The sequence below is a fragment of the Culex pipiens genome, chromosome 3 (genome assembly GCF_016801865.2).
Source record: "Culex pipiens pallens isolate TS chromosome 3, TS_CPP_V2, whole genome shotgun sequence".
Classification (NCBI taxonomy): Eukaryota; Metazoa; Arthropoda; class Insecta; order Diptera; family Culicidae; genus Culex; species Culex pipiens.
Window position 1 is genome coordinate 144,957,120 of NC_068939.1, and position 14,340 is coordinate 144,971,459.

The 14,340-nt window shown below is 36.4% G+C and overlaps 1 protein-coding gene across 3 annotated transcripts in view; it reads left to right on the forward strand.

The window, feature by feature from the left end:
* Positions 1 to 3,959: 3,959 nt before the first annotated feature.
* Positions 3,960 to 14,340, forward strand: part of LOC120417128 (secretory carrier-associated membrane protein 2) — a 32,901-nt gene continuing 22,520 nt past the window's right edge. Inside the window, exons 1-2 of one of the 3 annotated variants that reach the window (XM_039579105.2) lie at positions 3,960 to 4,483; positions 11,760 to 12,011. In XM_039579105.2, the coding sequence (XP_039435039.1) occupies positions 4,427 to 4,483; positions 11,760 to 12,011 (309 nt within the window). In that variant the 5' untranslated portion in view covers positions 3,960 to 4,426. The remainder of the gene's footprint in view (positions 4,484 to 11,759; positions 12,012 to 14,340) is intronic. The other 2 variants (XM_052710316.1, XM_039579107.2) reach the window with 2 other exon arrangements.

The following is a 14,340-nucleotide window of genomic DNA, read 5'->3' on the forward strand; positions in this document are numbered from 1 at the left end:
AAAAATACAAAAAAATTAAAAAAAAAGTTAAAAAATTTAAAAAATAAAACGTTTTTTTTAATTTAAATTTTTTTGAAATTTTTAAAATTTTTGAACATTTTAAAAAAATTGAAAATTTTGAGGTTCCTTGAAAAAAAAAATTAAATTTTGAACCTTTTAATTTTTTTTAAAATTTTTAGAATTTTTGAAATTTTTAATTGACATTCAATGACAGATCGAGAAATTACGATCGAATGATCTCTATCTACTATCGACAAATTACGACTTACCATCGAGAAATCTCGATCGTGAGTCCAGAAATTACGATCGAAACATTACGATCGAATGCAATAATCACGACGTATGATTTGTTGCCAAAAAGTTGGGAATCTCGCTCGAGAATTATTTTCAAACTCTTTTTGGCACTCAACTCAAATTTCAAGCTTTTGTATCTGAAAATGAAAAAAAAAAATGTCAAGACATTAAAAATCCTTGTAAATATTGGATGATTATAATTAATGATTCTTTAGTTATAATGGCATGCACTGCAGATTTAAGAGATTTTGCAACAATCGTGAAAGTTGTAAAAAGCGATATTTGACGCAGATTATCATCGAAATTTAAATGAATCAACAGATATTTTGATTTGTTTTGGCTTGAACAAAATTAAAGAGTACAAGTAGAATTTAAACAAGAGCAAAACTGGTAAAAATCAATCTAAAAAAGAGCGCAAATTGAAAAATTATCACCAACGTAAAATTATTATTCTGTTCCAATATGGCGGAAATCGTAAAAACGCGTTTGTAATTAAATAATTCAAAAAAAGATGCATTCCAGCAATTAAGAACTCAATCATAATAAGAATTTGTAAATTAAAAAGAAAACATAAAATCAAATGCTCTGAAAATGAAAATAAACTAAACTTTAAAATTTAAAATATTTTTATTAAATCAAAATTTGTAAAAACAATATTTCCAATTTCAAAATTTCAATTCAATCAAATTTATATGTCCCTAAATTCTTAAATTTAAAAATCCTTAAGGGTGCACAGCAACCAAGGAAGTTGTTGTCTTCTTTTTCCGGAATTGTCAAACTTACGGACCCAATCCTGCTACAATTTGAGTGTAAAGATAGTCAAATTTTGTCGTAAATTATGTTGTTCCCGTAGTTTTGAAGATACCAAAATGTCTGTAACACTTATCTTGGTGCAATAGGTCTGGTTGATGTGTACCGTCAAGTATAGCTTTTTAGTCAAAAAATTACTAACACATTCACACCTGTGCGTGCCACAGAAGTTGGTATATTTGCATCAGAAATCGCTTTTTTCTTTCTCGCAAAAGTTGTTTGTAAATTATTATTTTTTAGCTGGGCCAAGAACGCCTTATTCCTAAATTTGGAATACTTAAATGTCCTTGAATTCTCAAATAACAGAAATTTAGATTACTTTGGAGCATGTCTGGATATTTTAGGATATTTTCGTGATTTGATTATTCGGATTGACATTTTGACGAGCACTTCGGATTCCATTCTAGTACGAATTGTTTTAATTTTTTTGAATCCTAGGATTTTTGAAAAATAAATCCAGGAATAAAATAAAATTGATGCGTTAAAATTTTTGAAAATTTCTTTGTATTAAGTTTCTGCGTTACGTAATAAAAGAACGCTCCCATATCCCTGTCAACCTGTCAAATATAAGACTAACATAGAGTTATCTACGTGCGCATGTATTGCGTGTACGTACACGAAAAAGATTGAGGTTAAATTTTGTCCGGCCAGCAAAATCAAATGGTGCGCTAGTGTGTGTACGCGAAACGTCATAAAGCTCTATAAACTTCGTGACGGAAAAAAAACATCATGAAAAAGACGCCATGTACATTTGCCGACGAAAAACGAATCATAACAAATCTCCCCCTCCAATGACTTCAGGGTGATATCGACGGTAACATTTCAAAAGACATCATGTACATTTTGACACTTTCTGGGTTCTTGCATATTCTGAAAGTACTCCTAATAAGCTACCTCTCCACCAAAAATGAGCAAAAGTTACTTCAGTAAAGTCTGTTTAATCATGATTTTAAATAAAGTAACATAAACAAAATCTCTGCCATCAGCAGTCTCTGTTTATATAGCCCTGTCAACCTGTCAAACAAAAGACTACATGAACCTCGTGACGGAAAAAAAGCAACATGAACAAAGCGTCATGTACATTCGGCGAAGAAAACCGAATCATAACAAAGCGTCCCCCTCAATGCCAGCAGGGTGATATAAACGTTGGTGATTTCAAAAGAAGTTATGTTTGTTTTTCTCAAATGGAATTACGGAAATAATGTTTTATTGAATTTGGATGATCAAGTATCAATAAAAGCAACGTTTTTTATCGTTTGTTATGATAAGAACATCTTATTTTGCTTTTATATAAAAATGGGAATTGAAAATGGATGCTCAACATTCAAATCGACGCCAACATTTCAAAAAGCATCATGTACAAACCATGCGTTTTGAGAAAACCGTATTTGAATGTTGAGCATCCATTTTCAATTCCCATTTTAATATAAAAGCAAAATAAGATGTTCTAATGATAACAAACGATGAAAAACGTTGCTTTTGTTGATACTTGATCATCCATATTCAATAAAACATTATTTCCGTAATTTTATTTTTAGAAAAACAAACATAACTCCTTTTGAAATCACCAACGTCGATATCACCCTGCTGTCACTGAGGGGGGGCGCTTTGTTATGATTCGTTTTTCTTCGCCGAATGTACATGGCGTTTTTTTCATGTTGCTTTTTTTTCGTCACGAGGTTTATGTAGCCTTTTGTTTGACAGGTTGACAGGGCTATATAAACAGGGACTGCTGATGGCAGAGATTTTGTTTATGTTACTTTATTTAAAATCATGATTAAACAGACTTTACTGAAGTAACTTTTGCTCATTTTTGGTGGAGAGGTAGCTTATTAGGAGTACTTTCAGAATATGCAATAACCCAGAAAGTGTCAAAATGTACATGATGCCTTTTGAAATGTTACCGTCGAAATGCGTTTTTCTCAAAACGCATGGTTTGTACATGATGCTTTTTGAAATGTTGGCGTCGATATAGACGTTGCACAGTGGGCGAAATGGAACCCAAAATCGGACTTAATTGAACGCGGCTGCTTCCCTGGTATGGAAAATAGTGTTTCTTATGTAAAAAAATCCGGGAAATCGATTGGTGATGGTTTGATCCACCGCACGAAACGGCAAAGGGTCCATTTTGCCCCAATTCCCCATTTTTTCTACATTCTTCTTGAAAATCGGTCTGTATTTAGAGCGGAGGCTTTATGCGGCCATCCAAAATGCACTTAACTTATGTGAAAATGTCCGAGGAATCCAGTAAAAATAACCACATGCACCGCAAAAATCATCTAGAGTCCATTTAACCCCAATTCCGCTATAAAAGCATTTTTGACCGTTTTTAAATGTTAGGTCAGAATGGGAAATGTGGGCAAAATGGACCCTTTGCCGTTTGTGCGGTGGATGAAACCATCACCAATCGATTTCCCGGATTATTTTACATAAGAAACACTATTTTTCATACCAGGGAAGCAGCCGCGTTCAATTAAGTCCGATTTTGGGTTCCATTTCGCCCACTGTGCGTTGGTGATGCAAAAAGAAGTTATGTTTGTTTTTCTTTAATACAATGATCCCACTAATATTTTTACACAAGATCCTAAATAAAATCATTTTATTAAGAAAAAATTATGAGAAATTTAATTAGAATTTGAATGTTTGTTTTTGGTCAAAAACGCGATTGCAATGAAACTTGATGAAAAATGTTGATCTTATTTTCCTCAAGATTTTCCCACTGTGCGCACCGTGGTGAATTGCTCTGACAGCTGACTGCCGCCGCGCCAACCTGTCACGCTGGCTGGTGGAGGGCGTGGTGAATTTCTCTCCCGTTTGTGGGTGGGGAAGAGAGAGCAGCGGAGAAAAGTCACACACACACTCAGAAAAAGTCATGTCGTCGAAGCGATCGGAGTGAAAATTTTTCGGTGTCGCCGTCTGCGCTGGAATCTGGAAGCAATTTTCGGCCCCCAAACGTTCGCGCCGTGCGGCAACAGCAGTCGGAACGCGTAACCGGACCGCGGATCGTTCGTCGGAGGGTGGGCGTGTGGCCATCGGACGTGTACTGACGGCACGGGAAGCAGGTGAAAAGTGTCGCAGGTTCCTTTGCCAGAAGGGTGGAGAAAAAAAGTGGGCAAAAGTGAAAAGTGACAGCTCGCGAAGGCGAAGAAAAGACAGAAAGAAACAAGTCAGCAAAGTCATCATCCAGAAAGGTTTCTTGGTCGCGACTCGGAAGCGGGCTGATAACGGTGCCGCCGGAGGAGGACGATTCGTGTCAAATCGTCGAGTTTTGAGAGAAGCACCCAAACAGCGGTATCAGTAGCGCTAGCAGTAGAAGCAGATAATGTCCGGGTTCGATGATAATCCGTTCGGCGAGCCGATCGTGGACAACCCGTTTGCGGTAGGTTCTTTTTGGGATTTATTGACATTAGTTAGTGAGATTGATTGGTGAATCATGTTTCTTGCTATCAAATCTAGAAAAGGTTTAAACTCAGGTAGTTGACGGGGAACGCTTCCTATAAGGGAAATGAATCATACTCCTGCGTGGTGGCGACCGAAAGTGGTCAATTAGGTGGGGACTCAAAACTGATAACCTGCTGACCTGATAAACAAATTCGTTCAACTGATATGACTTCTGTTAGAATTTTTGTCATTATTCTAATAAATTTGCAATTGTTTTGATTCACACTGAGCTTTATCTTCCATCATTTGGAGTAAATTTATTAAACTTTAGCTTTTTCTTGACATAGTAACAAAGAACATAACTTAAAACCAAGCTTATTTTTTTTTTAACAGACTCTGAAAACAATTAACAGCTATAGTACATTGTTGGGATGGAATTGTAAATTTAGGTTGTTTCGTCAGGCCACTTAAATACAAGTTTTGATTCATGCAATTTTTAAATTATTAAAATGAATGATCAGTGTTCCATGAAAGTCATATATTCAAACCCCTTTTTGTTTTTCTTAAACGACACATGTTTAGAAAACGTGTACCCTTTTTTTGCAAAATGGACGTTTCGCATTTTTCAAAATTGGATTTTTTGTTCCAGGTGATAAGGGATGTTCCAATGCATCTTCTGAAAATTTAATAGCTAAAATAGTGTTTAGTTTTGGCAAACGATGCAAAATAAAAGCCAAACGGCTAACGGCTTCTAATGGGAAATTGCATTGGTTAAGCTTTGGCGATGAACTCTTATTTCGTCGCCGTCGTGATTGTCGTACGTGCATTTTGTGCCAAATTGAGTTAAGAATGCCATTTTGTGCAGCTCAAAATGCCTCACCTTTTGACCTTCACAGATCCCCAAAATTAGATTTCAATCCTGAGATATTCAACGAAATCCGAAAAATCTCGGTGCATTTTTGTCACTTTTCATAAGAAAGAAGTTTCAATCTTGTCGTGCTATCTTGTCACTCCCTGAAAATTCATGTAAGTGCGACAATTGGCCAAAGGGATTCCAGGCCAGAACGTGTTTGACGCACGTACAAGTTATACTACCGTAAACATTTGTAATTATAACTCAGATCTCCAGCAACCAACTTCATCCAAACTTCGGGAAAATGTACATAATGGTCAGCCAAACAAAACGTGTTTGTTATTGTTTAACTGTTAAAAATATTTGCAACGGCCTTGACGAATTTAAAAATGAAAGAATTGAATTGAAGAATTGAATGAATTTTGAAATTTTGTTCTTTAAGAAATTAGGAATTTGCAGGTCAAGGGTGCATGATACTGATGATACTCGTCGGTTGACACACCTAGGCGAGGAACATCCCGGAAGGAGCCCAACTACATCCGTAGTGCTGTTTGGACAAAACAGCATGGCCCTGGTTCCTTGCAAGTGTCCTATTTTCTTACCTCCACGTTGGCATGGTTTAGTCATCATGATGACAAGGTGTAACCTAGCTGGTGGCCTGTGGAAACGACTCGTAAACCTTTGACCAGCGAGGGTCAGAGTAGAGACGGCTAGAAGAAAGAGGCGCGTCAATGTGGGAAAGGGAAGTAATTTGTGATTGTAGACGGTATTGTTTTGATTTGCAGTATGTTGAGTCAACTGCTGTGGATGTACCTGAAACATCACACAACGGGGTTTTTCTTCTCTTCATTCTCAGCTACCACCTATCTTCTGTTAATTTTGTTTCACTGATTCTCTAACGCAGCTTCTGTTTACTATCCTCCATTTGATTTCGATTTTACTCATTTGATTCTCTTATTTCTCAACGCTTTTCCACTCTATTTTACCAATTGATGCTGCTGTAACAAACTGTCTGCTTTCCCTTAATTTGGCAGCGATGTCAATTTTGTTTATCATGTGCCTTTTCTTTATTTATGTATTTGAATAATTTCTCATTTTCCCTATAAATTGTCCTCAATACAATCTTGTTTGTTACCTCTATTTATTAACTATTGTTAATTTCTTTATCTACTTCGTAAATTACTATCTTTCTTTTACTATTGATTCTTTACATAGTATATTTCCTTCACTGTCCATTGTTTTGAAACTTCACCTTTTTCATAAGCAAGTGAGGTTCGAACCCTTACTCAATTTTTGGAATGATTAAAGAATTAACACAAATATTACTATTGTACTTTTGAAAAACTTTTATAAAATGCTTAGGACCAAAAATTGGAACAAAACACCGCGACAAAAGAAATAGCAACATATAAACACGACTCAACACTAGGAAAGATTTCAGGAGAAAACAAAACACAGTAAATAACAATAAGTTTTTGAATTCAAACTAAAAATAAAACAGTTTTTGCTTTAATGAAAGTTGATAGGCACACTATAAATGGTTAGGCGCTTATACTTACATCAAACCCTACGTAATGTACCACCCCGGCAGAGTTAAAATGCGTAACCGGAAAAGAAGGTGTGCATGCCTGGCACGAACACTCAAAGCGTGTTCTAGCGTGCTGCTCGTACTGACTCAGAGCAAGGGTGAGATGTAGGTGTAAGGGCAGTGCGTGTTCGTCGGGAACCTGGTGCATAAGATCGGTCAAGGCCCGTTCTTACACTGAAAATTGCGAATTGCGAATATACGGTTAGTTATTTTTGACGATTTCGTGGACGGCGTGAAATTCGTGAAATTTATCAATTTACTCAAGTCTTTTTTTTAAATAACAACTTTAATAAATATGTCATCCAAAAAGACTTTTCAATTGAATTTTATTAGTTTTCAATTAAAAAGCTTGAATATATATTTATCAGAGGCGACTCGTGCCCGAATGAAGCACCTGTTCAATGTTAAGAAATGTTTTCAATGTTTTTATGTTTCCAATGGCTTTTATTTTACGTTTTTTAAAATTATTTTTATACTATTTTAATTTTCTGTTTATGCAAAAAATAACTGAAATTATGATTGATTTTTTTTATCTCATTAAAATGTATTTTTAAGACTTAATCAGCAAGGGGAATGTTAAAAAATAGGGCAGTTGCTCCGCCATCCTTATTGAAATTCAAGGGAATTTATTAATTATTGTTCCGAATTTTGAAACTATTCATCAGGGTTTTCAGAAAAAATACCACATCCTTCACAAAAGAAAACTGCTTGTTGGGCTTTTTCAAGCCCAACTTATGTTGAGTTAACTTGGTTACTTGAGGACAAAGCTATTAAAAAAATCATTTTGCATTCAAAAATGTTTTGCCTTCCTCACCTCACTGAGGCAAGGCTATAAAATCACTCAAAAATTGAACTTTTTAAATAAGTCTCCCAGATATACCTTTACGTATACATATCGACTCAGAATCAAATTCTGAGCAAATGTCTGTGCGTGTGGATGGACGTAGAATTTTTTTTCTCACTCACTTTTCTCGGAACTGGCTCGACCGATTTTGTCCGGATCTATGTTTTTGGATTTGCCTTCAGGTTCTTTAAGTCTTTTTTAAATTTCATCCGGCTTGGTGCAGTACTTTAAAAGATATGTTCGAAAAACTGTTTTGGTTGATACTAAAAAGGGTCATTATTTACATAATTTGAAAGCTCCGGCGGATAGCTGTCGGAACTTTACGCTCAGTGCACGCACACAAACACTGCAGTGCTTTCAAATGGTTCATTAAATTTATCATACCTAGATGGCAGCACTCAGATGTATAGTGTCTTTACTAAGTAAGCGTTAGCCAAAGCTTTCGTAGTGTGTGGTTGCAAGGCTTTTAGGAGGAAGGCAGCAACCACCTTCCGGTGGATTAAGTAACGTTTTTTAATCTCATTTTACTTTTTACTTTTTAGAAGCAGGTCGTATCGCTTTTGGTACTTTATCCATTTTCTAGAATTTACTCTCTATGCTGCCAAAGAGAATTTCCACTGCTTGTTATGTCTTAATATTTTCAATTTCCGAATAAAAAGAAGGGCTTTTGATGTTAAAAATAAAATTAGATTGACCTGAATCCGAGATAATGAAAATTTTTGTTTTTAACCTCAGTGAAAAAAAAATATATTTCAGAACAAATTCATGCTATAATATATGATATATTTAACTAGAGTGAACCGGGACTACAGTCTGAATAAGCACAGTCGTTTTTGAAGCATTTAATGGCATCAAATCTTAAACGAATTAACCCTTTTTTGGACTACTTCCGCTTTAAATTGAACCATCCGAAAAATAAAAAACCTATACCTTTCTTTAGTAAGAAAGGCAAAAACGATGGTTGAATCTACTGTCATAATTCTGCTCATGTGTCTCGATTCCCAGATGACAGTAATGTTGGAAAAAGCGCAGCACTTTTTTGTTTCAATTCATTCTATCAATCACACTATCTAAACATAACATTACATCATTTTCCAGTAGACCAAAAATCCACTAGTAACCAAGAAGATCAAAGATGTTCAACGCGCGCAGTTGAACATTCCTGTTTTAAAACGGGCCATCGCCATTCTGCGCAAAACAGCCTGAAGCCTAAAATTGCGCCAAATATAGAGCAATATCTGTCGTGCTCTCGCGCTCTCTCATTTATTCATGCTCTCAACGTGCTGTCAACGCGCTGGCTTGTTTACCTTTTGCAAGCAGCTCCCTGCAGAGCTGAGTCAGCTGAGTCGGCAGGGGCCTGGGGGTGGTATTTCGCTCTCTCCCAAAAAATGCTGTCAGTTCACGCTCTCAGTTTGAACCAGATTTACCAACACCTCGATACTGCCGCTGCGTGTGAATAGGAAGATCTTTACATATGTTGAAGTTTTTCTGTATGGAGATTTTTTCCCCGACGTTCAGAGGGTCATTGTGAACGCGACGAGCATTTGAGCGTGGCCCGCAGGGCTCGCATTTTTCGCTTTAGTATTGGTGGGTTGGAAAGAGTAAAGGGTGGCGGGCCAAAGCTTTTTCGGTGCATGCAGCGCTGCTGAACATAGGGCGTTGATTTTGTTTACGTGAGCTTATATTCAAACAAAAATTGTAATTGTAATTTGCTGGTTTGAAAAGCTCTGCGATACTTAATAAAATTTATCCGCTTGAAATCGGCTACCTGTTCAATGAACAGGTTGGACAGGTGGACGAGTCGCCTCTGATATTTATGTCAAGTTGATATAAACCATTTGAAGATGTGTACAGTTTTTAGATTTTTTTTAGAAACTAACTAAATCTAGTAATATTTTTATTCGCTGTATTAAACATTTTACTGCTATTTTATTTGAAAGGTATAGTTTTAAAAGAAATTTGTTTTATTCAAAATAAAATGAAGAGTATTTTTTATCTTTGGAATCACATTTTAAAAACATGTATTTTTTTTGGGCCTGTTTAATTTTAACGATATTTGTTTATTTGGGTGGATGATTCGAGTGAAAGTTAAAAAAATATTACTTTTTTGTTTTCTTTTCTCATTTAGAATAATATTTTCAATTTTGTTAAAAATTATATTAATTTTGCTAATTGATTTTAAATTTAGGTTTTGAAAAGTGAGCTGTGTATGTAGAAAATCATAAAATTTCATATTACAGAAAGTTCACTAAATTCACTAAAAAGATGATTTTCAATCACTCCTGAAAGTTTCATGAAGATATTTCGTGACTAACCTGAGTAAGAGACGATTTAAGTTCACTATTTTGCCATGCGCAAAGCGAAATGTGAAACTTCGTGAACGTTTTCCTCTAAATACCGAGTTGATTTACGGGTGCCACGATATCTCGAGATGGGATGGACCAAATTGGCTGAAATTCGGGGTGAAGACTCCCAAGACATATCCCGTGTGCATGATAAAACCCGATTTGGAAATTTAGCTTTTTTAAACAAATACAAACATCAAAAACTGACGAATTTTTATATGAAAAACATAAAAATATTTTTATCTTTTTTTTTTTAATTAAGTTTTTGAAAATCGGCCTTCGTCATGCACACAGAACTGGTTTAACGATTCTTCACCAAAATTTGAGCTAATTTGGTCAAAGCAGTGTTGAGATATCGTGACACCTGTTTTTTGAAATTGCTAACTTGAAATTGCTATATCTCGGCAATGGTTCACCCAAATGTTTTCTTATTTATTTTGTTAATAGATGAAAATGTATATTTTAATGTCCTGCAAAAAGATTTAAAGAAAGTTTAAATGTGTGCTCATACCAACCTCTAACATTTTTGACGATTTACATGTATGTAACCCCAGAAAATTCAATTTAATGTACTCATTTTGACTGGACAAGTTTGTAAATCTTGCTTTGATATGAAATTCAATAAAATGCAAAATTATATAACAGGAGCATATTAGCCAAAACATTTTAGCTTTTTTAGTCGAATATTAAAAGAGCAGTTCAGTAAATGAGAATACGCGTGCCCTACATTTTGTTTCAAAATATATATAGAGAGCCCATCTATAAACCAAGAGGATTATTTTTTTGAAAATTGGGAGATTTTTTAGTTCGAGCGTGAAAAATCACTAAGCCTAGTTATAAGTATTGTTGAACCTTCGATTTTTTTTCGAGGACTAATTATCTGTGTTTTTACGCTGAATTATATTAATGCATTTCCATTAATGAAGTATTTTTTTTATTTGTTGTTCAGTTTCTGTGTTTACAAAAAATGCCAATAGTTGGATTTTTGCCCTCCTCACCTTACTGAGGAAAGGCCTCCTCACCTTACTGAGGAAAGGCTATAAAATCACTCGAAAAATGAGCATCTTAATTTGACCACTCAGACGCACCTTCACACATTACATTACAGATTTTGACTGTTTTGGTCTCATTCGATTCGTCTTGGGGTTCCATAAGTCTCTATTCAAAACATTAAGTAACGTTTTTAAAATTAATTTAGATTTCTTTTTCGGTGGTTGATATTGACTTTTCTTATAGAGAGTTTTTTGCTGGAAATCATGCTTTAGATAAGAAATGCTTATTATTTGAGCTTTTTGGAAAAGTCTATAAAAAGTCGGGAATTTGAAAATGGGATTTGAGTGGTCACCCTTTGATTCGATTTTCCATAAGTTCCTTTGGAAAATCGAGGCTTTGGATAATCAATTCGGGACTGTATCTAAGATTTAAAATTTTCAGTAATTTCTTGGAGATGGAGCCACTCGTTGCCGTCGTTTGAGGGCTGCTTGCCAAGATGGTTTCCGATGTTGATATGATAGAAATCACAGCTTGTTTGTAAAATCTGAGTACAGCGCCAGGTTCAAGACATGATTCACTGATAAGGCTTCCCTGTCCCGCTAAAACGAATACCCCAAAATATTGCTCATATTTTATATCTTCCCCTCGCAGGACCCCTCGATCCAGGCCGTGCGAAACAACTCGGCGAACGCCCAACAGACGCTGGACGACTACGACCCGTTCTCGAGCGAATCGACCAATGCCCGAAGCAACCAGCCCCAGCAGCCGGCCACCCTGCAGCCCTCGTCCCAGACGGTTCCGGCTTACAGCCAGAGCGGGGCCCAGTACAGCAGCAATGCGTCCGTGCCGGGAGCGGGTCCCAGCCCGGCCGCGATGACACAGATCTCCACCGCCGAGCTGCAGGTAAGGACCACGGATCTTCCCTTTGCAATAAGCACATTAATTTGACTAAACTCACATGTTTCTTTGTCTCCGTGTTAACCGACTTGTTTCTTCCCGTGCTTGTGCTCGCCACCTGCGATTCACGTGCGTGTGTGTGCGCGCGCGCGCCCTTTTCGATGGGTGGAAATTGCTTCCACCCACGCGGTTTATCAAAACATTCCCACGACCGCCCACCTACACATTGTCGTCCTCGTCTTCATTGCACAGGAGTTACGGGTAGGCACCAACCCCTCTTGCTTCCACTCTCGAAGAGTGGGATGTTTCTTTGATGTTTTCAGTGTGTAGTTTTGAGTGGCTTTTAGCAGCCTTTTTCAGTTTGTAAAGTTGCGTTATTTTTATATTTTATTTTGCTGTAATTTTTTAACTGGAGGATTTAAAAAAACCCAACACTGTCGAACTTCTGAAAAGTTAGTATTTGAACAGTACAGTTATTTTGGTTAAACCTAACTTAAACCTAGTAACAACCTTATTCAACGTTTTGTTACTTCCCGGACATGAATCATCACCATCGTAATGCTTTTACGTTAATAAAATCACCGTCGTTGACAGTATTCGTCGAAGGTCGCAACAGAGGCAGAATGAGCGCGTTCTCGCTTGGAGAAAGTTTGCCGCTCCTACCAATCGGTAGGAACAGCAGCAGGCCCATAAATTGGTTTGAACTAATTTGTCGCTGATAAGAAGAGGAAGGCTCACGTCACGGAACAGGCGACACTTTGTGTCGTTTGGTTCGTTCTTTGATTTTTCGATGGTGCATTGCATTTGCTGGAAATTTATCGGCAAGTTTGTGCTATTAGATTTATTAGGCCTTGTGAAAATTTCCGATCCAACACAGCAAAAAATCCGATGGTAAAATCGCATGCAAAAGCATGCACATCACCTTTGTCAAAAAAGACACACGCTGCATGTACAATTTTTGCAAACACAAAAAAAGGTTGCAACCGTCGGGACTCAAACCCAGCACCTACAGTAAGGACTGGCGCCTTAGCCCGCTCGGCCATCAGACCGATGAAAAATGGTAAGGATAAACGTATATATCAGCTTTCGGTCAAGTAGGTTTCCCATACTGATGGGCTACATATTTCAGGGTGTAATATTACACAGAATTTCATAAAGTAATGCAAAATCTATTTTACACCCAGGCCTTTTACATGCAGCTGGATTACTATTTTATTTGCTGTGAAGCGGCAGATTATGCTTTATGCTATACGCACTTAGATCTTTTTTACCGAATTTCATATTTTGTTAAACTGTTGAACAATCAGTAAACTGAAATGCCGTGGTAAAGCGTATTATTGTCAATTCCGGTAAATTTTTGTCCATTTTACATGGTACCGATGGAAACTTAACTGTTTTTTCAGCAACAGAATTCGGTAATACTTAACGAAATTCGGTTACAGTAGAACCGAATTTCGGTGAATTTTCACTTATTGACAAATGGTTCACCTATTCAAACGCGCAACTATTGATTTTGGTCTAAAAATCTTGGTGTGTACAGTGTTCAATACCAACATCGGTTTTGATTCAAAACCGAACTTCGGTAGTTCGGTAATCGGTAAAGTTAAGATCGGTAAACCATCTGTCAAAATGAACAAAAAAAAGTTACCAAAAATAAGTTTAAGGTGAACAAATATAAATGTTGTTACAAAATTTCGTTTCAATTTTACCAAAAGTTATAGTTTTCAGCTGGGTGCTGAAAAGACAGAATGCGTAATGTAATTTTCGAAAGCTCCCCACTAATACAACTGCACTACAGCTGTAAACATAAACAAAGTAGAAGGCTATGTTCAAGCTCAAGCGTGACATATTTTTTGCTGCTGAAGTGAATTGTTTTGAAACATTTTGGATCTGTTAATGTTGATGTTTTCGATGAAAAATTAAGTGCTTCGCACTTTTTTCTTCGTAGACTTAACGATGGGCAGCCAAAAATAGTAGTTTATGCAACAAGTTGCAAAAAGTGGATTTTTTCAGCACGAGTCGTACATTTATCCAACGAGGTTCACCGAGTTGGATAAATACGACGAGTGCTGAAAAAATCAAGTTTTGCAACGAGTTCCATACAACATTTTTTGCAATTCCGAAAAACACCCATTCAGTGAAATTTTAAGTCAATTTCCATGTATTTCGTCAATAGATCGTTTAAATAAAAAAAATGTTGAAAAGTGTTACATTTCGAAACAAGTGCTGAAAAGTTCAACTTTTCAGCACCCATTTCAGAGCTGAAAAGTAGAACTTTTCAGCATTTATTTTGAAAAGTGTTGCTATTCGATTCTGTTATGATTGGTACAGAAAA